Source organism: Cheilinus undulatus, linkage group 3 (assembly GCF_018320785.1).
Source record: "Cheilinus undulatus linkage group 3, ASM1832078v1, whole genome shotgun sequence".
Taxonomy (NCBI): Eukaryota; Metazoa; Chordata; class Actinopteri; order Labriformes; family Labridae; genus Cheilinus; species Cheilinus undulatus.
The window spans coordinates 6,195,792-6,223,353 of record NC_054867.1 but is presented as its reverse complement, the minus strand read 5'-3'; the positions used below and the strand labels follow the sequence as shown (position 1 = coordinate 6,223,353).

At 37.8% G+C, this 27,562-nt stretch overlaps 1 protein-coding gene across 1 annotated transcript; it reads left to right on the top strand.

Annotated features, from left to right (window-relative positions):
• On the top strand, nucleotides 1-27,562 carry nucks1a (nuclear casein kinase and cyclin-dependent kinase substrate 1a). Its single transcript, XM_041783511.1, has 8 exons — nucleotides 1-296; nucleotides 11,485-11,534; nucleotides 13,964-14,045; nucleotides 18,680-18,726; nucleotides 18,817-18,969; nucleotides 22,674-22,823; nucleotides 23,422-23,574; nucleotides 24,725-27,562. The coding sequence occupies exons 1-8, from the start codon at nucleotides 280-282 to the stop codon at nucleotides 24,973-24,975; spliced, it is 903 nt and encodes a 300-aa protein (XP_041639445.1). The 5' UTR covers nucleotides 1-279; the 3' UTR covers nucleotides 24,976-27,562.

Genomic DNA, 27,562 nt, shown 5'->3' with positions numbered 1-27,562 from the left:
CTCAAGGCCGCGGGGTTTGGTTGCACACAGGCTGCAGTTTCAGTTTGTTTTATTCACCATTTTGAGTAGCTGAAGGTAAAAAAATTAAGAATATTTGCGTGAGGAGGAAAGGTCGCTGCCCTACTTTTATTTTCACGCTCTTGCTCGGACGGCGGAGTTGTGCGTCAACGAAGCTCCCCCTCGGTGTTTGCAGAGCGGGAATCTATATTTCTTTTTTTCCCCCGTGCTTTTTCTTCTCCCCCTTTCTTACATCCGTAACCTCTACAGTATTCCTGCAAAATGTCAAGACCAGTGAGGTAGGTGTGCTAATTCTGTCCACTGCTTTCCGTAAGTTAATAACGACACTGTGCTGGCAGCCATTGCAAATAACATGCACGGCTCGACCACGCTGTTTTTTATGAGCTGGGAATCTGTTTATTTCATGAAAAAATAATGGGAATGTGTGCGTGTGTGTTTCCTTCTTGCGTGTGTGCACCCTCTTTTTTTTCTAACATGGATCCCAGCGGTGTGGACTGTTCGCCATGTCTTGTGCAGCCCGCCGCTGTGTCGTGTCTCTCATGCTTTTTCTGTGGATCCATGATGTGCATTGTTGGCTGCTATGTAGGCCAAGCGGAAAATTAGGCGGTGTGATTTAACCAGCTATGTTTTACGGCTCACTTAGGGCAGGCCTTATAACATTTTCCCTCTCAGACTGAGAATGAGAATATGGCTACCCATTCAAACAGGGGAGTCTCTGAAGCGCTACAACCCCCCCACCAAAATTGATTAAAAAAAAAAAAACGACGGCGGAGGAGGTGGTGTCGGCCTCCGGATTTGATCTTGTTACCGCGCAGACTAGGTATGTCGGGGCAGTAGTCTTCTTTGTGTCACATTTAATTCCCAATAAAGCATATGCTTTAGATTTCCAGAGCGAAAACTGTCGTGCATTTGTTGGAGAAAATGTCGGTGCAGAAAAAAGGGAGCGCGGATATCTACATTTTCAGCGCTGGCAGTAAATTAACACGGCTGCCTGATGTCACAGGAGGGCGGAGAGCTACAACAAAGTTGCCACACCCCCTCCAATGCAAGACTCCAGTGTGACTATATTACATGAGACGTCTTAAGGCTATTTAATATTAAAACGTCCTTTAAAGGTGATACAAGCCATGCTATGCTATCAGAGCTCATGCATTTCAGCTCCCCAGACCCGGCGGTAACCCCCATTTCACTGAATGTTTCATACAGAGCTTTATGTTCCTTCATTTGGTGAAAATTGAAAATAAATTTCATGTTTTATCTAAATTCTTGTGTTGGCTGTATGAAAACCATGAAGGTTTGGTTTAAATGTAATTATAAATCTGCAATGTATTGAGAAAAAAAATACCCTTGTGTTGATGACACTTGTTGGGATTGAGCTTGAACCAAATTTGTTTAAGCTAAGAAAATCAGCATGAAAAATATGGAGGGAAAAAGTAACAAAAATTAAATTATAAAAGGGGAAGTGATAAAAACTCATGCAAATTAATCAGTGAAATGATAATTCATTTGGATTAAACATGAACTTATGAATAAAGAACTATTTTTTTATTTTGAGGTTGGTTTGATTAAAGTTGTTACAATTTGATTTATAAAAGTGGCAAATTTCATAATTTTGATTTTATTTCCTTTTTTCTTTTACGAAAGGGGCCTTAAGGGCGAAGTCACTGAAAGTGATGATAAAAATTGATGTAACAGATGTGATTTGACTTTTAGCATAGAATACTGCACATGGATTTAAACATTAAGGAATAAAATGTTGAAGTAAAAATAAAAAAATATGATAAAATAATTACTAAAAACTTAAAGTCACATAAAATACATAAGCAAATAATAAAACTTTGTAAATAGTCACTGGACTTTAACTTTATTTTTCATTCACAAACAATTTTATCCAGTAATGTTTTAATTCACATGCATTTTTATTCCTTTTAAGTTAGATCACATTTTTATCACTCAGGCCTAATTTAATCATTACTTTGTTACTTTCAACCTTGAGGCCCCTTTCCTTTAATGGTAAAAATGTTTTCTCCTATAATGTTGAATGAAAAACTATAAAAATGATAATATCTGCCACAATTTTCATGGAATTGAAACAACTTTCATCAAATACATCTGAAATAAATCACATGAGTTAACAATTCCTCAGTTTTTTATTCAAATGCATATTTATTAATATGATATTTAATTTGCATGAGTTTATATAGGCTAACCTTCACCTTTATAATTTATTTTTGTTACTTTCATACTTCATAGAAAAAGCAGTTTAAATTACAGTGTAGGATGAGTGCTCTAGTTAGCATTTTAAAATGAGGCTGTTTAATGAAACCACACACTGGAACTTAAGTCCTGCCTGCTACTACACTGTATGCATAACTTGACACACATTCAACTTTGGCACTGAAGGTGAGTTGATGGACCAGCTGAGAACTGAAATGGCTAATGCAGTGATACTCAACGCGGGGCTCTTCAGCCACATGTGGCTCCTTTGCGATGATTTCTGGCTCTTTTATGTGTTTATTTGAAATATTTTTACCCCAGAAAACTTAAAAACTTGAAATTAAACCTCAGAAATTTTACATTGCAAGCAAAATTAATCATTTTGTTTCCCACTCTTGCACAGTTGGCTTAAATTGTCAACCTTTATTTTTTGTTTGTATATTTCCATTATTTGCAATTTTCCCGTTTCGCCACTTTTGATCTATTTTTTACAGCGTTTTAATCCCAAATTTGCCACTTCTTTTGCCCCTTTTCACCATTTTTTTGTCTTGCTTTTTACTATTTGGAATTTTGTCCCCTCTTTTGCTGTTTTGCCCCTCCTCACCCATTTAAGCTGCCTTTTTCCATTGAATGCCACTTTTTCCCATTTTGCCACTGTTGTCCATTTTAGTATTTGGCCACATTTGTACCGTTTTTTTTTTTTTTGACAATTTTTGCAACCTGAAACTCATTTTTAAATCAATTTTTTTTCACTTTTTCTCCCCATTTTGCCAGTTTTCTCCCATTTCTGCCTCTTGTTTGCCAGTTTTTGACCATTTGGCCAATTTTTGTCCATTTTAGTCTCTTTTTACTCATTTTGCCACCTGTCACTTGTTTTTATCATCAATTTCTGCCATTTTCCCCCAATTTTTGTCTTGTTTATCTTGCTTTTTGCCATTTTTTGTCCCTTCTTGCACACTGAAACTGCTGTTTGCCATTGAAGGCCACTTTTTCCCATTTTTGTCACTTTTGCCCATTTGAGTTACTCATTTTTGCCACCTGTAACTTATTTTTCAATCAATTTTTGCCAACTTTCACCCATTTTTGCCACTTTATGACCATTTCACCACTTTAACTTATTTTTATTACCACTTAAACAAATATTTGCCACTTTTCACCTTTTAAATTGGGGCTTTTGCGAAGGTATTTTGTTAACAATTTGGCTCTTTGGTTGAACGGGGTTTAGTAGCACTGGGCTAATGTTTTGCCTTCTTGGCCCTTACCCTGTCTAACAGGTCCTCTCCTAGATTTAAGATGTTTTTTGCTGATCCCAGATTGACTCATGTGAGTTGTTTCTTGCCATGCACACAGACATAAAAACACCTCTGGAGTGTGCAGCATGGATGAAAGGCTGTGCTAATAAGCATTACGCATACAAAAACTGACATGAACGCTTCATAATTTTACATTTTTTCAAAATGTAAAATGAATGTTTCTTTACACACTTAAAAGTAAGTTTGTAAAAAATGCATAGAGGTTTGAGAATCATCAACCAGGAAACAACTTTTTACTTCGATTTTCATTTTTGTTTGTGTATTTTTCTCTACTGGGATGCACAGATGCATTGGTTTATCCATCCATTGACCAAATTTTGTAGCATAAACAGATATCAGTTTTCAGTGTTTACCTGTTGTGTTTGATACATTTCACACTGATGTCTGATATATCTAGCAGCTGCATCCTATACATTTTTTTTTTTTTTTACTGGGCAGAAAAATTGACCTGTTTGGCAAACTTGGGCTGTTTTCATGGTCAAATGTGAGTGAAAATGTTGACATATGAGGAGTGTTACAGCAAAAGAATCATTAAGAAGAAAACACACACCAACAAACATTGGTTTTTGGCATCTGCCCTAAATTTCACAATCAGGGCATCTCTACTTCTCCATAGATTCAGGCTGTTGACACTTTTATATATGAGATAAATGTTAAAAAGATAATAATTAAATGCATTTCTCTGAAGCTGTGTGCCCAAGAGAGAAGATGAAAACTAAAATAAGACTTGAACGTACAGTCCCTTGTCTAAAGCTGCTTTTCCACCAGGCGGTCCAGTTTGGTTGAAAAAATAGTTTGCATTTCCAGACACCCGTACCCTCACTTGATGGACTGTCGAGGCCATGCATGTGATACATGCAGCGCAAGTCTGCTTTTCTAGCTGCTGAGTTGAAGAAAGGATGAGTGACGGGAACCAGTAGGGATTAAGCAGTAAACAGCTTTATTTCAGCTGAAAAGTGCAGTTTTTTCAATAACTATATGTCAACTATATTAACCACAGATCCTCAGCTGATGGATTGCATGTACAGAAAGCCATCATGGTACGTTAATCGAGACAAAAGATGAAACTTAGGCCCCATCCACACAGAGACTAATTCAGGAGTATATACAAAAGTTTTTTGTCGTATCGGTGTTTCATCCACTCGGAAACAGTGTTTTGGGAGGCTGTACAAGGTTTTTTTTTTTTTTTTTTTTTTTTTTTTTTTTTTTTTAAACCCGGCCCCAGAGTGAACAAATATGTATACGTCTACCATTTCGTCTCTGTGACGACAGCCAACCACATCTTTGTTAACACAGTTACGTCATGCAAAGCATAGTCCACTTAAGCCGCATGCACGGGCCCAGCCAAAACAACTCTGGTGGATTACAGGGCTTCGTGCTGCAGAAGCTACTGAGCTTATTATGGATTTACAGCAAACGTGATGCTCTTTTACTCCCACCAAGAACAACAAATGGTCCAGGAGAACAGCATACACCAGATGTTATTCTCACAAAAGCTTTATACGCATTCTCCGTAATCTTCTTCTCTCTTTTTGTCGCATTTCCGTGGCAGCATTACAGCGCCACTTACAGGCTTGGCATATATACTACTGTATATTTAAGTCATTTTAAGTGTTTTTAAGTGATTCTGCACTTAGCGACATTTCCTGAACAATCCCGTGTTTAAGGAAAACGTTTTCAAAACAAAAATACATCGTTTTCATCTCCATGTGGACAAGGCCTTGGCTGTCTGTCGGTGAAGTACACTGTAAAAACAGATATCAGGGCCCAGCCTAAAGTAGTTAAGTAACAGCTTTATTGTGTTGAGGGCCCAGCTTCATACTTCTCTTTGTCATTTAGTTAACGTGCTCATAGCTAATGCGCTATATCTCACTTAGCTCAACTAACAAACGTCAGTTCATGCAGGACACGCTAGTCATACGCCCGGCCAGGATCAGCTGATGGCCAGCTGATCTCAATTATCGCCATCCAGCTCTTACAGCCAATCACAGCTCTTTTTCCCAACACGGTAGGGTATATAAATATAACGCACTTCTCACATGCATTAATGCTGAGGCACCACACTGCTGCTGTTGCTGGCAAAGCCTAGCTTCCTCCACCCCAGCTTCCTCCTTCATAGAATAAAGCTTGTTGCACCCTCTTATTCAGATTCATGCTACTGTGGATTAATTACTTCTAGACTAATTTATTTAATGCAGTATGCTTATCATGTATCTACATATGGGGGTTTCTAGCCATGAACTCCATGGAAAGTCAAAGCATGCTGCTTGATTAATCCATGGAGTATATTTTGAGCAGAGCCTTCTCTGCCAAGGAAAGCTGATATCCAGTTTGCTATGAAATGGTAAACTGTTTGAGGAGAGTGTTCCTGAGTAGTTGTGATAACTATTTAAGTTGAGCCCCCAGAAGTTTTTGGCACAACTTAAAGGAATAATTTACCGGTAGAGATATTGGCTTGTGATAATTCTACAATGTCTACACAATGTAAAGATGAAAAAATTTCTGAAATCGGTGCCTCATAGCCCAAGATATTCCATGACAAAGGTCAGTTCAGCCAAAGGATTCATATACTCTAACACCCAGAATGCACTGGGCTCATTGCCTTCCAAGGCCGCTCCCAGGCAGTTTCCTATTGGATAGGTGTGGCCAGTTGAATGTAAACATAAACAGGTGTCCATGTGCAGTCCTGTCAAAGAGGGAAAAGGTGCCTTGTCTGTTTGTTGTAACCAGATACCTGGGACTAATGTAGATCTAATTTAGGATAAATAAAAGCTACAAGCCTCTGATTTCATACATTTTCCTCAATATGTGTATTTTATGATTTTGAAGCTTATTTAAAATAAATTAATAAAGATTACAAGCACTTATTCTGTCACTGCTGTTATAAAAACCACAGCTCATTTATGTTGCAGCAAAGCTGCTACTTCTAAACTACAGTTAGGCTATAATAAATATTTATTTATAGCCTAACTATGTGAAGAACATAGAGACAGAAGAGTGACAGCTGATGTACAAAAATAAAGAGAAATCCTAATGTTAATGAAGGGGGGATAGTGAAGAGTTTATTTTTGTTATTTTTCTTTTTTTGGGGGGGGGGGGCAGTGAGTTGTGAAGACACAAGACAAACGGTTCATATGAGATATAAACAGGAGTGTAATGTCTTTTCTGAATTGCAATGTAATAAGTCTAAACAGTGAAAACATGGGCCTACAACAGTCAAACTGTACCATCAGACACATCGTTTAGTGATATCATAGCCTTTATGATAGAAATATAAACCTTTGCCATATAACGCTAACTTGTAGATTTTGTTTCCAGGTGTTTTTCTGATAACAAAAACATTTCTGAAATTAGTTAAGTTCAGACTAATTGCTGATGTCTAAAGAGACAGAGGAAGAAGAGCAGCATGAATAAAATTGTTTCATCCCTTTCAAATACTGTTTTTAATTAGGTCAATACATAATATGGACACAAATATAACATCCTGGAAGATTAAACATGATTTTTTCTGCTAAAGTGGATTTTAGCTCATTGTCCATTTACACAGGAGAGGGGAAACAGCAATAAAAAGACAATGACGACATAAGACGGTGAACAGGTTGCATCATTATCTGTGTGCTGTAATATTTATCAGTCATTATTTCATGTGAACTTTATCAGAGGTGCATTATTGTGCTTCTGAGTGGCCCTAAAATGACTAGATGAAACATGACGGACAGACAGACTGCTGCAGTGTTTGGATGCATCATTACACTGGTGGTCTCTGTGTAAAAATGAAACGATGATATTAACTGCAGCGTAACACTTAAACTTCACGCTATGCTATATATTTTACCACTGTGGCATGGCGCATAGGCTACAGTGGAAGCACTGCACTCTTCGTTCCCATGCTGTTGTCCGTCACTCGTTATCAGGGAACATAGCAGCAGCTCTGTGTCTGTGTCAAACATTACTGTCGCTATTAAATTCTTTTTAATCCATATCCACGTTGCTTTCTGCCGTATTTGTTTCCTGGTGGTTGCAGCAGACGATCTCAACCTGGACTAATGAAGCGCTGCCCTAGACTCAACCCTCTGTGGGCGAGCAGCAGGTCGGCTAAGAGAAAACGCGGAAGTACAGGTTGTAGTCTAATAGACGTCTACAGACATCTGAGCCACTCTGCCCGGTGGAGATTTGAAGGGTACATGAGAGGGGATTTCTCCTTACTGTTTAAAGTAAAGGCAGGGACACACTGATCATTGTGCATGTCATATACACTTACTATTAATGCACTGCTGTTTGAAAATTGGTAAATTAATTCTTTAAATGATGATGTTCACCAGGCTTTTTATTACAACTCTACTGATAAAGTTTTACAATTCTTACAGGTTGATACAGACAAATCTCAATTGATTCTATAGTAGCATGTTGTGAACAGAGGGCTGACTGTAGCATTTTTGTGAGTAATAAACCAAAGTTGTTAAAACAAAAAGTAGTGATTGTTTCATGGTAATTTCCTTCTAAAGCATCAACAATTTTCTAGTTTCATGCTGTTCACTGTGTGTGGCCTTCTGCTCTGCCCTTGTAGTGCATTGAAAATTAAAATAAAAGAAGATAGATAATGGGACAGTAATAGCAGCTTGTTAAGTTTTTCTCTCAAGGACTAAAACTGGGAGTTGTGTTTGACAATACAGACAAAGGGCAGGGTCATAATTGAAATTATAAAGGGATTAATTAATATGGCTTAGTGTTGTTTTTTGGTACTATGACCCTTTTTTAATTTATATTCCACAGAATTAAGCATTTCAATACTTGAATGAAATTAAACATTCTATTTTCAGACCTGCTCTGAAAGTCTGCCGAAGCTTTTAAAGTCATGGTAAAATGATAGAAATGGCTTATTTTTTAGTAAGAGCCCTTTTTTTCTTGCAAATTTCTCCCTAAAACGTGCCTCTCGGATATCAAATAGAATAGTGAAGTTCCTAAGTTAATTTCCAATTAGCTAAAGGAGACCAATAATCTGTAAATTAACTTCATTCTGCAACAGCAAATGGCACCCCTAGTAAAAGGGAATTTGGTTTGTAGAATGTGGCTAACTTTAGCAGTGCTAGCACCTCCAGGCTTTGATGCTTTTGCAGGTTAACCACACATTGCTGAGCTGAGTATAGTCACACAGTACCTCGGTTTTACGTAAGAATAATCTGACACAGCCTCTAGACAGCTTTACCTCTATTTTCTTGATCAGAAATTTCACTGTTCCCACAGGGTGCTACGTGTGCTAAAACAGTTAGCGGTTGTTTATGTTGGCGTAAAGCGTATTGTGTTAATGCAGTAGAAGTCGTTAGGTGGCCAGCTTTACTGGCCACTGGTGATGGGTGGCTGTGTTGCAGTTAAGATAGTGTTTGACTGGGAGTGTGAACCTGAAATGATAAAGACTTTTAATATTTAGATTAACCAACTTTTAATTCTGGTGCCAACTACAAACAGATGTGAATAGCGATGGGTACCTTTGCTGTTTCCTGGTATCTTCAAATCGATTCTGTTTCACAACGGTACCAATTTCCAGTACTTTTGTGTGTATACAGGATAAAAATTTTTATTTTGTTTATAAAAAAGTCTAAAAATTTCTGAATTTTAGATATTTATTTCTCAATATCACAACACTATTAAATATCAAATTATCATAACAGCATCAAACACCATTTGTGATATACCATCATACATGTTTTTACAAATTACTCCAACATTTTAACTACCCTGTGGTTTTTCTTTATAGTGTACTAATTATAAGCCAGCCCCATTACCTCTTATTCTCCTCCTTTCCCCTCTTGAAAAAAAAGTGTGTTGGGGTCCATGCAAGGAGAAGAAGTTTCAGTCAAATAAACTATAGGCTATATAAAGTATTGCAAAATACAAATTAAAATTAAGAACAAAAAATTCTACCGTGAAATACATGCTCTGTGCATCTTCCCTCCTCATGCAGTTCTTTTTCAACAACAATAACATGTCAGCTTTCTCATGTCAGAACAGAGCCCGCTCTACACCGGTCAGTCAATCCTGCAACCGTCTACACGGAGAGCATAACTTAGCCTTAATCCAAAAAAACAAAAAAAAATGTGCAACAGAATCTTGCACACCAAGTCTGTTGCGTTCCATTTGTATTCTGCAAAAATTCCTAAAATGTGGCAAATTGTTTCATACTGCGATGAAAATAAGTAGTGAGGATGAGCCTGTGGCTCTGTTGCTTCTTAAAAATACCACTTGATCCATCCCTCCTGACGGAGAGCTTCATACGACACCAGCTGTGTCAAGTTGGAGAGATGGAGAGCAACTTTTAGGACGCACTCACACTAGGCAATCCGTAGCGTTCCTAGGCATGTTTGAGCTTAATTCAGTGTCTGTTAGGTGACCAGGAGAACAAAGTTGTGCCTTTTATCTGATATGTTTCCATGGTTTATATCCAGAAGATAAACGGCCAAATCATGGTGTTTAAAGTGAGGTTTCGTTGTGAGAGAGGGAGAGAAAAAGGGGGTGAGCGAAGAGGGAAGGAAGCAGCCGGCACTGCTTTGAATCATCACAGTGCTTCCTCCAGTTTAAAGTATTGCTATGTTAAGCCTTGCACTCTAGGTCACAGATATCGCAGTGTAATATGCATCGCATTTTGACAAGGCCATATTTTCAACCTTCTGTTAGCCATGTTGCTTTGTTGATTAAATAAGCTGCTGCCATCATCATTACGCTCTCTGCTGCGTTTGTGTCCGGCATGGAAAATCCCCTACTTTACCACACTCACAGTCACGAGGATACGTTCAGGTGCTGTTTGATTTTACGTGAATTAATACTTGGGAGTACAGGTGGAATTTGGTCAGTACCTATAAAAGTATTCAGCGCCCACCCCTAGATTCTAATATAACCGTTTAGCCAGCTAAACATGCACCTCCCTAAAGTACAACAGTAAGCTGTTTTCTTTAAGACACAAAGGGAGCAAAAGAAACCTGTAAACCTGTATTTTACTATTTTACGTACACTCTTGAAAATAACCCATCCAATACTTGTCTATGCATGAAGATAAAGACACATTTTTCCCTTTTCCACAGAATCTTTTTTTAAGTCAAAGGGCATGATGCATCGATGAGTTGTATTTTTAGACTGGAACACTTCGTTTTTTTATACATTATAGTGACTGCACATGCAAGTTGGTTGCAAAAGTTTTATCTGATTTTATTGATGCAGGTGTGAATGTGTGCAGAGAGTAATGTGGACGTTGCTGTGGTGTGAGCACGTGTGCCTGCAGATGTAATCCAATCACCTGAAAAAGTTTGTCTCGTTCTTATGTCACTTCCCATTCCTGCCACACGCTACAGTGATGTTTCCAACTGTGATGTTTGACTTGTCCAGGATCTGGTTTTCCATGCAGGTCTTGTAAATAATCTTCATGGCCCTGTTGTAGTTGTTCAGGATGAACACTATCAGAAACTTCAATGTGAAACGATTAATTTCAAAGAACTGTTGTTTTTCTCTGTTTCTTTTATGATACTTTAAATTGACTTTGTTTTGCGTGTAAAGAACAACATGTCAGTTAGATAGTATAAAGGATGATTTTAGTGTTTTACTTTGCACCAGTTCTGCTTTTAGAGGTGTGTGTCACCAGATCTCAAGATTGCTGCTGTCACCTGAAGCGTTTTTCATTCACTTTGCCAAATTAGCCCTGGAAACTGTAGAAGGTAGACCAGTGTCCAGTTCAGCGCCCCCAACAAGCAACAGCCTGAGACTGCTCAAACCAAATAACACAATTCAGTCATAGCAGTGCAAAGCTGACATGTTTCTCTGTTTAAGTAAGCTTTGTTGTTAACCTTACTCCCCAGTGCCTTTGAAGTGCCTCGAATCTGACGCAGGCAGTGAAGTTGCTCAGTTGTGTGTGAATGTAATCTGATGCAATGTGTGCACCTTTTCACAGGAACAGGAAGGTGGTGAACTACTCACAATTCAACGAGTCTGATGATGCAGGTAAGAGAGGCTGAGGAGGTTTCCCACTGTTTCTCAGTAAAGAAGGGCAACCTTTCTGTAAAAATAATACTGCCACTTTTATATGATATAGATGCATTTTAGGAGAACACATACAATAAGTAGAAGACAGTCTTTGGTCCAAAACAGGGTAACAATACAATTAAAAATGTAACTTTTATATCTGTCCATATATTATACATATTAACAGTACAGATTTATATATAGATTTAGGGGTTTGCCATGTAATTTATCCATTTCATACAACCTGTTGCATTTTCCCTAAAGTTAAAAACAACTATTTTAATGTTTTGACAATTTGATTGCTGATCATGTCTGACATTTTCATTTTAAATGCAATCTTTAAATATCATTTAACATTAAGGGCCACTGATACCTTTAAATGAATAATATAATCTACCATTATTTGTGTTTAGATTTTTTTTTTTTTTTGCACCAGACACTTTTTCTGCATTTTGATTAATTTTGATGCCCCAGTTTATAATCATGATGCAGTCATGGGTCTTTTTTTCCTATTTTTAAATTTCTTTAAAAATACCTGTTTCTTCTTTATGTGGTTCCTTAAAAGCAGATTTTGTGTAGTTCATTATGTAGTACTGAAGCATGTTATTAGATTTTATAAGAATTAAATCTGTGATACATGGAGATGCAATGAAGGATTGTAGTTGAGACAAAGTAGGGCTGGACAATAAATCAATAATTTTTATTTTTATTTATTTATTATTATTATTTTTTTTTTTTTTTTTTTTTTTTTGAAAACCAAGATTTTCTGTTAAACTTTACTGTCGCAATTCCAAGAGGAAAAGATACCGTCAGAAGCTTTAATTTTATGTTCGTTCTGGAAACTCTGTAAACAACATGATAAAAACAATCCTTAAACATTGCTCCTGTGTAACCAGTGTTCTCAACTCAAGAAAAGCTTCCCCTCAAACAAAAAAAAGTTTTAAAAAATGCTCAATTTTAATAATCATATTCACTCTGAATCCTTTGGGTAAAACTAGAAATTTAATGTTGTTTTTGTCTGCTTGCCAACATTTTTATCTGGGGCAGAAAGAGCAATCAAATACAAATACATGAATGATCAATAATGGTCTGAAGGTCTTGTAAACTTGCATATATAGGGACATTAGCATTACTTCCAGTCTTTTTCTTAAGCTGACAAAAACCTTCAAAGCCTGAATCTTCTTGTAAATAATCCCCATAGTACACTTTTAAATTGAAGTTTACACTTAACCTATAAAGGATTTCAGTTTAATTTTGTTGCATATTATTTATAAAAATGAAAGAAACCTGTTTGGGTATGTTCTTTTTCACTTGAAAGCAAACAAACAGGGTTTAAATCGTTAATAGTTTTTTTTTTTTTTTTTTTTTGTAAAAAAAAAAAAAAAAGGTGATCAAATTTTTAACCATATTGGCCAGCCCTAGGACAAAGTTTCATTTTATCAGACACAGAGAGGCCCTTATATTATATAGACAAAAGAAAAAGAGATAGCTACTGCCCTGCTTTTATTTATGATATTCACAATGTGAGGTAGGACTACCAGCAGGCACATTACAGCAGACTTCTTTTTCTCTGTTTAGAGCCTGTTTTAGATGGTGGGTACAGCGATCGTCTTTTACCCATAAAGGATCTTAGATGTTGGGGCTGAAAGGACAAGAACAAATATAAATGGTTAGCCTCATAGCAAAGCCCAAGTCATTTTTTGTCCTAATTGTGATATCTGCCTCACTCTACTCTCCTAACACTGCTGATTCATTGTGCCTTGTTGCCATTATCCTCAGCCAATCAGAGTGCTTGTTACGGTCCATAATTACTATATGCCTGAGGCATCTATTAATTACAGTTTGAATTAAAAAATCCTATGTTTTTGACACAAGGTGTTTTTTTTCTGAAAACCTAAAAATATGACTTAGGCAGTTATTCTGTGAGGCTAACAAAATACAATATTTCCAAAACATTTCAGCACAGCAGTAGTTTTCCACCAAGAGAGTAAATATCTTCTTCACTCTGTGGTTAGCAACTGTCTGCTTGCCGCTGGAATTGTTCAAATTCCCATGAAAAGCAGCTGGACGGAGAGGTTTAATCGTGAGTTCAGTACAGATTTCAAAATAAAGGCTTACTCTAAAGATGACAAAGACAGATGTTTTACATTGCATTTGATTTGATCTTTAATCGACCAATTGGTGCATTGATCCGCATCGAAGGAACTTTACAACCCCAATATTATTACATTCGTATCTCATAACACACAGCTGCTTTTGTGTTTTACAACTGATCTGCACAGAAGACTTTTAAAATCTAATTTTTACTAAGAAAAGTAGTGCCCTGTGTGAGACCAACAGCTGATCAGAACCTGTCCTTGTATTTGGCTGCATGAGTCAAAAACTAACGCCGTGTCCTTTCTCCCCAGATGAGGAGTATGGTGACAGTAAGCCGAAGAAGGTGCGCACAGCCCCTCGTGAGCCCAAGCACAAGCGCTCACAGGATGACAGGTAATGTACAGTTATGATTAGATTTTAATAAACTAAATAGCAGAGAGGGTCTCCGCTTGAATCTTTGAGAAGCTGTACATAAATCTGAGGTATCAATGTGCAGAAATTAAAAGAATTTGACCCTGAAGTTGGAAATCAATTTGAATAAAACATAACACCTGGAGTTGTTTTATTGGTTTTGGGGGGAATTCACAGTGACCAATATCACTGTTGATGGACGACAATGGAGTCTGACATTAGCAATTTCCAGAATTATGTAGCAAAAGCATAGCCAACTGGCAGCACAGGGGACGCATCAAGTCCCCCACATTTTCCCGTCCTACCCCCAGAACATTATCAATTTCAGAAAATATGCAGAAGAACAATATGTTGTATTTTCTTTTTCTTCTTCTTCTTCTTTTAACAAACTCCATACAGCTATTACAACAGCTCCAAAACAATAGAGATTAAATCAGTTTCATCAGGAATGACTCTGTGTCATCCGTTTTTCAGAAATCCATCTGTCAGCCGTTTCTAGCAATTATGATGCTTGTTAAACACATCTTTGCCAGTCCATTCATGATAAAAACGGTCATTTTCTATGTCAACTTTAAGCTACAGGCATTTTGGGAAAGCAATTTTCCTGCTGGGGTTTTTCACATATCACTACACGGCATGTTAACGTCAAACCTAGTGATTGAGCCACAGAATATTCAGCTAAAATATTTCGCCCCCTTGTGGCTGGCTGCGATACAGGAACTGAGCTCACTGTTAAAGCCCACAAATTCTAAAGAAGATAAAAATATTTAAACAAAAATATATTAGACCAGTCTAAAAAAGATCTTAAGTTTATTCAAAAGTACAATTCCCAGAGTACCCTTCTAGTAAAAGCTGGCCCTTGTACAAATGTAGATACCCTATTGTATTGGATTTGTACACTGCTTCAACTTTCTGTTTCATACAAGCTTAAATTTATACTTAAAGGTAAGGCTTATCAGGTGAATGTTTTTACAAAGCTATCTGTTACAGATTTCCAGACTTTTGGCTGGTTCGTTGTAGAAATAGAGATGGAAACTCACATTTCTCAAACCAAAAATCAATATAATCTGAGCTAATTAGTATTGCAATCAAGGCTTAGTGGTCCAGTAAAATACCATTATATCCTAAGTTGAATCAGATTTACATCAGATCACTGGTGCAAAAACAATCATCTATTAATGTGTTTAATATAATTACACTGCCAACCAACAAGCCTTAAACACATCAGCGTTGTGAATCAAATCTGACAGAAATGCTGTAGCTTTTCACCTAAATACAGGTGCAACTATTATACTTGTATTAAATCCTAATACGTACAACACCACAATCACTCCTTAAGCCATCATTGTGGAAAATTCCCCCCTTAGTTGTAAGCAGCCACTCTGCTGAGCAGTAGAAACTGTGATGTGTAGTGACACAGACCAGGCTTGCTCTGCCACATCTCATTGGGCCATAATCATGCATTTAAAGAAAGCAGGAGTAATGGTTTGGTAAATAACCCTGTGGTGCGCTGGTGTGATCAAAAAGAGACAAGTGACCAGCAGAGTCAGGCATCCAACTCTATGTAAATTCACACAGACCATGGCCCAGCACTTCTGAACTATCATCGTCACTGTATGCTGCAACTTAGAGTCCACTTTTTTGTCAATTTTGAGAAGATACAAAAACGCTCAGAGAAGGGAATTGATTTCATTTTGTCGAATACTGTCACACTTTTCTTAAAGAGCAGGTAAACTGCAGAGTCTCAGCTGAGGTGTGAGGTAAAACACATCCACTCACACCATTGTGTCTCCATCAACTACGCCATCATAGTCTATGCTGCCGTAACTTTAGAACCTGAGTTTAAAACAATGGTCCTGAACAAGACAAAAATTAGTATATGATCAGTCATGTTAAGGAAAAACAGTTATTTTCACAATTCTAAAGCAGTAACATTCCTGATCAGTAGGGCCTGTGTTTTCCTGCAAATCCTTGCCACTGTTATTGAAGTGAACAGTCTTGGGAAAAGTGAGCAGTGAAAACTGGCACCAGATCAGCCATTACAAACATTCAGATGCAGTAGCTGGGTTTCAACCAGTAGAGGCCAGCATGAATATTTCTAACACCGTATGTATAACGTAAATGTTCTGTGCTAAGATTTTGGCCCTAACTGATAAATAATACTACTACATGCCCATACTCATAGGTGTTCATCTGAAACAAAGTTAGGGTTTAGGTACTCTAAAGCGGGGTACACATATCGAAATAATCAGGCTGTTTGTGTCCCGATTTTCCCCCTTCCCAACCAAGGACGGCATTAGCCCGACTATCTTATGTTTCATAAGATTATCCTGTGGTCTGAGGTGTGGTAAGAGTGAATTTGTCCTGCTGCTGTCTCTAGCATGCAGCTGCTGCCTGGTGGGCTCTCTGAGGCGGGTCCTCTTGTTGTTACTTCACGCTACGTCACATTCCCGCGCTTGTGCTCCTTCATTTGCATCCGTGCCGTGCCCAGGCCCACCTCATCCATCCGTGCCGGGGCCGCGAAGCATGCCGTGCCGAAGCACGGAACAATTGCACTCACACTGGCCAAACGTACCAGACTCTAGGCTGAAACTGGCCCAGGCCCAGTACGGATGGCCTAGTGTGAGTACACCCTTATTTAGCTAAGTTGCGTTTAAGCTTTAGTGTTACTAGGCTAATAACACCAGCCATTCGCTTCATTTGACAACAACTCACCTCTAGCTTGCTCAGGAGACTATAAAGTCTGTGTTCGCGCTGTCTCCAGGATTTTCTCCACAGTCTTTTCTTTTTTTTTCAGTTTGGGATTTTTCTTTTAGAAATAGTCCCAAGAACACCATTTTTCCCTCTTCTTGTGTGTCCTCTTCCATGTTGCGTGTTGTGTTTTCCGGTTGTTGCTATGTTTCTTCTTCATTTTTGTTAGATCACGTGTGATCACGCAAGATTTCTGGCTTGGAGGACAAGATTCTAGATCAGTGGTGGGACAGAATCATGGTGTGTGTGGTGTGCTGTGTTGACATTATGGGAGCACACCACACACAGTACGATCAAAACTGTTCAATGCCTGATTTTTTATCTTCATGTGTGGGGTCTCTAACAGATAAAAAATCTCTTAAGATTTAGAAAATCCTTATGTGTGTACCCCGCTTAAGGATGAGCTGATCTTTTCCAACTATTTTTCACTGTATAGTCTATTTCTAGATTCTACATCTCATGCAGAATCGGTACACCGGGGTCCTGATTTTCATTTTGTTTAGTTTTCTGGTTCCCATTTGTAGCAGATTTGTTGTCTGAGCTGAACTGATCCATTACATTTCAGCTGGATTTGCAGTATTCAGGTAAATGTTTTATGTCAGCAACAATAAAAAGGCTAGACTTTGTTAGCTCATGACAAACCAGCTCATATCAGTGGTATTCTAATGACATAGTTTCTCTGTGAACAGTTATCTGTATTGAAACACAGCTAATAAACTGTTATGGATCAAACATTTAGATTTTAGCTGCAGTCTTATCACACGGTATGATAAATCAGTGTTCTGATTCTCTCACTTACTGAAATGCATCAGGAAATGTTGAACTAAACTTAGTTTTTAAAAAACAGCAATGTAAAAGTTTTCTTTTTTTAAGGAGATTCATGGCAGAGCTTGACTTTTTTACTTTTTGAATATCGTCATCATGATGTCATTACTTTTCCAAACACTTTCACACTGTGGTGAGAAAACCACTAAATTAAGTGTCAGTACAGCCACATTATAGTCTATTGTGGAACTGAGACTTATCAAACAAAAAGTGCTACTCAGGGAGAGAGAAATGAAGACATTAACACCACATGTTAGAGGGAATCTTCCTCTGTTGCCAGAGGTATAAACTGTTAATCAGACAACGATGAACATTGATTGCTGATGCGTTCTTACATTGAAGAGAACACTGCTAGATGTACAAGCACAGTTCAGTCACTTCTTACTTTTGACAGTTTGTGTTAGAAGTAAATATAATTTGTGATAATGGCAGCATTTAAACACCTGTCTCATTGCCAGCGAGGTTCATTCATCTGTATTTTTGAGTGTTTTTATTGATTGTATCATGCTAAGAAGCTCTAATAAACCACTTCAGCCTCTGATTGCATGTAACCCGGTCAGATTTGTGACCTGAGTAACAGAGACGCGTATGTGACAAAGGCTAAAGCTCATCAGGGTACGATCTAATCCAGATTTATCCGGATGGAGACACTTTAAAGGACAAGTGCAGATGAGGACTCGGGTAAAACAACTTAAGAGGTAGCTTATGGTCAGCAGCTCAATGAGAGTTTCCTGCAATGAACACAGAGCTCCAAACAATATTTTGGTTTCTATATATCGTATTCAGATATTCCAGAAATGTGAGTGTCCAGTCTGGGAGATTAAATGCTGCAGAGGTCATTTTTTGTTAGGAAAAATGAACAAAGCTATAACACAAAATGCTGCCAGTAAAGAACTTCACTCCTGAAATTATCGTAGTCATCTGGAGGTTGACTCTGGGTTTTTAAAGAATTAGATTACTAGATTAAATGTAGTTAAAGATCTGTGTGTTTTGTTCAACCTTCCTTTACTAATGATTGTTTTTCTCAACCTTTGTTTCAGTGAGGAGTCTGATGACAAGCTTTCAAAATCCAAAAATGATTCAGCAGGTAAGTCTATGATTAAGGTAGCTTTGCAGTCTTATGTTTACATGTAGAAGAGAGCCAGCTCACCCACTTCCCTCTTTGTTGCTGCTGCAGATGACTTTGGCAGTGAGGAAGAGGACAATGACTTTGGAGAGGAGGAAGATGAGGATGGAGGAAGTGACTATGAAGAGAAAAGAGGGAAAAAAGCAAAGAAAGCCAAGGCAGAGAAGCCTGGCAAGAGGGGGCCTAAAAGAAAACGGGCTGCAGGTATCAACTCAGTTTGTACTTCTTTGAGCATACTGTTTTTTTTTTTGTTTGTTTGTTTGTTTGTTTTGTTCTGTTTTTTGCAATTACCTGCTTCTATACAATCATTTAAATCTGAATATTTACAAGAACAATTTTAGTTAAATTCCACATCTACCCATGTGATTTAATGAGTGTCTGCTATTAAACATAGTGAATAAACCAAAAATGTCAAAATTAATTATTAAAAAATCATTGAATCTGATGAAACTGAGTTATTGCTCAGTGGTGTATTTTAATCTTTATAGTCTTACGTACTATTCGCACAGGACAAGTATCACCTGGCCTGATTATTTGTGAATTTTCCCCTGATGTGACTGTTAGATGCGGTACATTTTCACATGTTAAGTGAAGCCTGTAATATACTCAAATTTACAAAAATATCTGAAGGAAATATGAAGTTGCTACAAGTCTGCAGCAATGAAAATACACACTGAATTTTAATTTTCTGTAGTACAAAAATGTGCTCATTCTGCAGATGATTTTGTAAACATTCTATTAACCAGGGTTTCTGATGGAGCATTCATCCCCATAGCCTGGGTCAGGACCAAAAGTTGGGTCGCAGGAGATTGATTATTTATTTATTTATTTATTTATTTGGGGTTGTCAAATGAGTTTTCACAGTGTATTTTAGGCCTGAACAATTTCAGAAAATGTAATTGCGATTTTTTTTCCCCAGTATTGCAATCGTGATTTATGATGCAATTATTTCTAAAGTTCCTCATCTCATATATTTTCCAGCAAACACAAGCAATAAGTCATATTCGATTAAATGGGCTTAAGAATTTTGAAAAAATATCAAACTGTGATAATTTTGACTCATATTGCCAGTTGGATATGACTTGTATTAAAGGGAGTAATAATTATGTCATTCTCATATATCATAAGAAAAATATACAAAAATGAGGAAAGTAGTAGAAAGTAGTAAAAACATAGGGCACTTGAATGATTGCATAATATGTAATGCATGATATCTCTGCTGCAAAAAAAAGTTTTAAACTGGTATCTTGACACAAATTTCAGGTAAAAGAAATATTGCACTTTCTGCGATTCGAAAATGGCAACAGGCCATGCTGCGATTTAACTTAATCTAATTTGTGATTAATTGCCTAGCCCTAGTGTCTTTGCTGCAGTATTCAATGTGACATTTACTAATATTTCTGCAGTACACATTATAGCCACATGGCTCCACCATAATGAAACACAGAACAAGGCTCTACCAGCCACTGGATGGGAAAAGATCTAAAGTTACTGTTATTGATGCTTTACCAATAAAAAAGAACCACATCGTTCCAGACTAGACAGCTACTGAGGGCCCAAGGGGCCGAGCATTTGAGGAACGTAGCGTAGGTAGTGGCTTCTTCCTGGCTTGTGAAACAGAAAACGACCAGGCCAAGACCAGGTTGAGTTTAGAGCCTTTCCTGTCATTTTGAACAGTTTTTATGCAGTTGATGCTGCGGGCATGCTAATTTTGTAGCCTAATCACTGAATGTTGAGCAGCACATTTCCAAATTGTTGATTGTGTTATGCATGAATTTTAAGGCTAAATAAAACTGAAATAAGATCAGGCACTTCTAATGAGAAGCAGCAGAGCTGAAGCACCGTGCATATTAAGGGAACAGCGCTGCATGCATGCACATGTGGACAGCAGAGTTTAAATAAGTAAAATAAATTAATTTTTAAACACAAGCAGAAATTAAATGAAAGAAAAACACTATTAATAACATATATGTCAAAACTTTTAAACAATCTCAATGTTCCTCTAATATTTTTTTAATCAGATAAAGAAGCAAAAAGAAAAACTGCACAGAATGTAAAAAACAGAGTTACCATCTTAAATTACAGAGATTCAGATTTGCATGGGATTAGTTTTATCTGTGGACTTCTGTGGGAGCTGAAATATGGTTGGTAATTTATCCTGGAATCTTTACTCCACAAATTACGGACATGGTCAATTAGTTGGGGAGGACTAGAAATTACTAGAGGTCCCATACAAAGTCTAACCTCAGAGTTTGACTTATGACCCCCTGATGATGGTGAAGACAGCCGGGCATTTCATATGGGAAGCTAATACCTTGCAAAATGTAATCAATTCGAAATAAGTATAGATAGAATAAATACGGCTAAGAAATAAATCTGAGATGAATAATTGAGCCCAAATATCTCTAAACTCTTCACTCTTAATTTGATCCAGCACTTTTGCAAACACCATTTGTATTTTGAAAAGAAGTACTTCACCCTCCTTCACAATCTTTTTTCAGGATTACCTGAATATAAAATCAAAGTACAATTTGAAGCAGTTTACTGAATGCATATCCCAGTGGCATATGAAAGGACAACTAAAAATACTTTATTCAACATGATAAAGAATAAAAAAAAATATTTCTGTGATTAGAAGAGTATGTTTGAGCTTTAGCTGTAGAAAATGAGTTTTTTTTTTTACCCAAGTATCTATGTAAATATCTGAATGATGCTCTTTATTTATTCCTCTCATATCCCAAATTGATTGTGACTGATTGAGTTGTTTGCCTCCAACGTTCCTTTAAATCGTGGCGTTGGGTTTTGATTTATTGCTGCGAGACTCGTCTTTGATTGATACGCCTGGTCGATCAATCACTGTCATCTGCTGAGCTGAGACTGATTAATGTTGACTCCATGCCATCCTAATGACAGTCTTAACAATATGTTCATCAAGTATACGTCTTTTCTTTGTGTTCTGTGAAGGTTTTCAGCGCTGTGTTTTAATTAGAATAATTAATGTGGCTGATCCATACTGCCACAGTAATTTTCTTCAGATTTCCGCCTCATCAGCAGCTAAATGAACGATTAACTTCTGCAAATATGATGCATCTGTTAATTATGAAAAACACTTACTATGTCCTTTATCCACACAGTTGGGGACAGAATTTTGGTGCTGTTTACAGGTGTTGTGATCCTTTCCTCTTCTACTAGTCTAGAATATTCTGGTTAACTGAGCACAGCACTGGTTAATGAATGCAAGCTGCAGGAAAACCCTAATGGATGGAATGGCATACATGCATAAGTCTGTCTCACACAAAGAATTCCAAGCAATAACTTGGAAGAACTTGCTCTAAAAATAGTCTCCTTTTGCTAACTAGCAACCCTGGTGGCCGGGGTTGTTTATGAAACATACTGCAAGCTTCATCAGACATGATTTTTTTAACACAGTCTCCAAAAGGGGGATTTTCAATAACTTGGCAGTTTTAGCAGACTGAAAATAAGCCAACAACCAGCTCAATAATTGACCCCATTGATCAATAAAAAGAGGGCCAATTATGTTCTATTTCAGGTTTTTAAATGATTGATCTCGACAAACAAACCTGATTTGGGGATTTGAAAGCAAGGCAGAAACAATTAAATGATGAACTGAGAAAATATTTCACATTTGTTAGAGATCTGCTTCTGTCTTCATGCATAATTTGAAGAAAAGGGGGAAAGGCAGGAAATTAGTGAATATTAGGATATCACACATTCCTGTAGTTGTGGAAAGTGTCTTAATGTGTCTTGACTCTAGTTGGAGACAGCTGTGGGTCAAATCCATACCTCACTGATTGCAAATAAACCTGTCAAAGACTCTGCAGCACATTACCCTCTCAGGTAGCAGTGTGCCTGTTCTTTTTCAAAATATGTTGTGTTTCTCTGTGTAGATGACAGCGATGATGAAAGGGAAGTGAGTCGAAAGCGTACAGTGCGTCAAGCCGCCTCCAAGGCTGTGTCCAAACAGAGGGAGATCCTGCTTGGTGATGGAGGCAGCGAGGATGAAGAGCACGAGGACCAGGAGGAACCCTACATGGACCGTATGTACAAACAACAGACTGCAATGTAGACTGTGTATCAACACTCAAAGATTTTAAAGGCAAATGTGCTCGTCACATCGGATAACCATTTGTCTGGAGCTCAGCAGTCAGCACGCCTTAAAAGGTCCTGCAAAAATGTGAGGGATTGCCTTTTAGTACCATTCAGTCTGTTAAAACCTAATTAATCCCACGAGGGATGATTGATTGAGTGCAGACTGGACATGAAAGGTCTAAATAACACATAGTACCACATGGACAGCAACAGATTAAACAAAACTGCTAAAAAAAACATGACCCTGAAGGAAGACAAATATTAAGAATACCCCAATCAGTAAAGAGTCATGCCTTTTATGCACAATAGTTTATTTTGTTTCACTTTTTCTCTCTGTTTTATCAGATTAAAACACTTTTTTATACTTTTTAGTGCCAATATTTAATTCTTTAAGTTGTTTAAAATCGATCAATCTGTAAAAAATGGAGACCTTGTAACAAATTTAACTACAAGTTAATGTTGCATTTCTCAATAATCAGAGTCATCATGCTTTAGGACTTCTGTGTGTAATTAAAACTAAACAAACAAATGTGTTTCTGTGTGCAGCTGATGAGTCCGGCAGCGATGAGGACTTTATGGTGGAGGACGATGATGACAGCGACTATGGTCACTCCAAGAAGAGAGGCAAGAAGGTGATTCGAAGGGGAAGACCGGAAAGGAAGGAGAAAAAGAGCCCCAAACCCCGACTAAAGGCCACAGGTAAGAAGTCTAAGGTCAGACTACAAAGGGAAAATGCATGTTTAAGTCACCAATAGGTCCTTTAAAGTATTAACTGAAATGGCTGACTATTCCAAATAAATATGTGATGCAGATTAAAACACTTCCATGTCTTTATACATGTGGATTTGTGTCATATGGGACAGTATTACCTAGGGACCTCTGGTAATCATGCAGGACGTCTATGTTTCAGTCCTTTCTGAATCTACCATGTATGTAATTTAAAGGGTGCAATTTTGAGATTATTTAGTTGTATATTTACAAGAAATCAAACTCAGAATATCAGAGTTTAAATAGTAGTAAATTGAGGAAAAGGGGGCTGAGGAAAAGGGTTGGGAACCACTGGCCTATTGGAAAGGGTCTGCATAGGACACATGAAGGAAACATCACCTGCAGGGTACAGTGTGTGCACCACTGCATTTTTTTTTAATTTAAGTTACAGTGCATGTTTATTGCTGCAGCACCTTTACATTTGCCTCAAAAATGTCTAAATTTGAGTACATTACAGACTTCACTTATCCCGTGCAAATGCACCATACCAAATACTGATGTCTGGGAGGGATTCACAGATTACCAGAGGTGCACAGGTGATAGTGGTCCCATGCAAATAGTACTTTAGTCAGTAATTTCATTTGATTTATTTCCATTTAATAGGACAGTGGAAGTAAACATTGCATATCTGTTTTAGGATTAATACTGATGCTTTTTAAAACTGATATTTATAGATACTCTTATTGATTCCCTCTCCATTATACAGGGCCAAAAAAGACATAAAATTAAAAGATGTTGATTGATTTAACATTTTTTCACATGAGCTTAGAAAGTTTGGACCTAAAATGCTTTATTCTCATCTGGTTCTTAATATCCATCAGTATTTGCACATTAGCTTAAAGTATAACCTAAGTTGATTCTACTGGTGTGACGGATATTAACCTGATGATTAGACTGAAAGGAGCAGAGCTTTAACTATGGGCACTTTGGTTAGATTTGATCTGAGATGTTAAATCTACACTTTAAACAGTTGTAATTCAACCATTTATAATGTAATACATACTTTTAACTGGATTTCAGACATTTTTAGGGTAAAGTTTTTTTTATTTAAGTGATGTTTTCTTGTCCTTTCCCCCCTCAGTGACCCCCAGCCCAATGAAAGGAAAGGGGAAGGGGCGCCCCAGTGCCAAGGCCCTGGAGAAGAGCTCACCCAAAGAAGAGGAAGAGGAGGAGCCAGAGAGTCCCCTGGAGGAAGAAGAGGAGGAGACTGAGAAGAAGGAGACGTCCCCTGCCCCCAAGACGACAAAGGAGGCCGGTGGCGGAGATGAGGAGGAGGAGGAGGAAGAGGAGGAGGACGGCTCAGAAGAGGAGGCACCATCTGGAGAAGACTAGAAGATGGTACCCCCAGAAGCCCATCCTCCATGTCTCTCTCTTTTTCTCTCTTTTTCTCTCTCTCTCTCTCTCTCTCTCTCTCTCTCTGTCTCTTTGTCTCTTCTCAACGATTTTTGTTTTCTTTTGTTGCTCTGTGTTCAAATTTTTCCCCTTTTTGTTTTTTTTTTTCCCCCCGGTGGCCTGGCTCAATGGTTTGGACTTGGTGTGCTTCTCCCCTCTTCAAGCAGGACATTGTTCTCATGTGAAAAAAGTGTCTCTGAGAATATTTGTTTTTCTTTAAACACCTGAGTCACATTGTTCAGCCTTACCCACCTTCATGTCTTCATTTCCATTCTGCATTGTAGCGTTAACCCGGATAAAAATCTGCCTTTTCACAAGCTCAGAGCTCGTAACATCCGTCCTGAACAAACCAGTACACTTTTCTTTATTTCCTCCTGTAATATTCAAAACGACTGCCACACAGTTATTATCCTGTTTATTTTACTGATTACACATGGGAAGGATTGTTCTGAGCTTCTCTGTATCAGTAACTAAAGCGCTGTAAACATAAAGCAACATTTACTCCACGTGGCCGCAGCATTTACCCTCTCTTTGGTACTTTCCGCTTTTAAACCAGGAACATGTTTTAACAGGGCAGCAGAAGTTTGACAACTGTTTAAAAGCATTTAAATCTATTATGTCAGATAAAACAGTATTTTTTAATTTCTTTTTAAAGGTCACACTGATTGTTTCAGACTTTACTGGTTTTCCGAACTGGTTTATGGTGGAGAACAAACAGCATGTGAAAAGGCGTCCCACATGTAGGGGCTGCTTTCTAGACCCGTTCTTGCATATAGAGGTGTGATCTGTAGATTTTCTGAGTGGTGTGTCACACCTGATTGTTCACTACATTTCAAACCGCCACTATCAAACCTTAAATCCAGATTGTGTGTTTTTATTTACTCTTTTAAATGTATATGCTTCAAGTAGGGGCACATCCTATAAGAGGGCTTTTTTTCTGTTAGCTGCTGATGTGAAACGGTTTCAGTTGTCTTATGTTGGGCTGATGCACCGCATCTAGTGACGCACATTTTTTAAACACACAGTTCCCGCCTTCCTGCATGGCTGCTTCAAAATATTCAAGCCCTTGTGCCAGGCACCCCAAAATCTTTTTTTTTTTGTTTTGTTTTTATTTGAAGAAATGCAAGAAGAGATGTTCCTTTTTTCTGTCGAGAGTTAAGAAAATGAATGTTGTTTTTTCTCCTGTTGGTTCATTGTTTTAATTCTCTATTCAGATTTTTTTTGTAATGTTTGTTTTTTAAGAAAAGAAATAAAATGTATCTTGATTTTAAAGAAAAAAAGTTGGCCCTATCCGATCTGTTCTGCCTGATGGTTGGACCAGCCATCCTCCCCTTATCTCCTGTCCTTTCACTCCCTCTCTGTCCCTCTCCTTGTCCCATCAGCTTAACTGTTAGTATTCATCCATCTGTTTCTCTGAGCCTTCTGTTCATCCATTACTATGTCAAAACAGATACGTTTGAATTTAGTGATATGAAGCACCGAGGCTCAGAAACGATTGGGAAAAAAAAGTAGGCAGCTCAGTAAATATCTGGCATTCATTTGTCTTTTAATGCCTTAATTTCCATTGAGTTCAGTTTCAGTCGTGGTTTTGAAAACATTGTTGGAGGCCTGAGAATGTATCCTGTCCTCATGTTTTAGGGCTTTGCTGCAAGCAGCAAGGCGAACTCAACACAATTCAACAATTTGTACGATCTGCGGAGCATCCAAAGCCATAAACGATCTCAAAACTAGTGACTCAGAGATAAGGTGCAGCACTTATGAGATTGTCCTTTTTTGCAATGAGTAGTATTTTGATGTCAAAAAAGCATACAAGTAAAAGGCTGCTATTGTGATCTTGGGAGCATAAATCTACAATTTGTTAGTCAGGAGAAATTCTGATGCGTCCCAAGGCTGCAATACAAACAAGTCCTGGATGTGTCCAGGCGACCCTTGAACCTGTAGTTGGTTCAAAAGCACATTCAATAGTTTAACAAGTGTCCATTAGCAGGTTAGTGTGTTTTTCTACCTTCAGGTCCTGAATTGGCATCCGATCCTTTAATATCATTTTAAGAAGATTGGATCTAAATAAGAAAAAACTTGTTTATACTTGTCTTTAGCTCAGAGAACACTGAATGAAGTAGGATAAGATACTATTCTGTAGTTCAGAGTCGAGGGCTTGAACGAGGGTCCTCTCCATCATCCCACAAGAGGCACATGGCATGGTGAATTTCTCCTCTTTCATCCATTCTACACTTTCTTCTGTTGTACTGTTTTTGATGTTTTTTTCTACCTTCAGTTGTACTGGCGATGTAAATGTAAGCCAAGTTGTGATTCTTACAGCAGACTGAGAGGAGAAGCTTTTTGTCAGTAGTGTGGAAAAGGAACGCTGAACTCTTGAATCTTTTGCATGTTGTGGAAAAGTGCGAAGCGATTATGAAAGTGATACTGGTGATGGCAATATTGTGGTCTGACAAACAAAAGTATTAACAACAATGATGTTGATAATGTTTTGGTTTCCCAGCTTCTAATAAAGGCAACCTACTTTTTA

What these genes read in the sequence shown, in the direction of transcription:
- nucks1a (XM_041783511.1), top strand. An exon ending in ATCCAAAAATGATTCAGCAG is followed by an intron (nt 18,727 to 18,816) that starts GTAAGTCTATGA and finishes TTGCTGCTGCAG; the next exon opens with ATGACTTTGGCAGTGAGGAA. An exon ending in TAAAAGAAAACGGGCTGCAG is followed by an intron (nt 18,970 to 22,673) that starts GTATCAACTCAG and finishes TTCTCTGTGTAG; the next exon opens with ATGACAGCGATGATGAAAGG.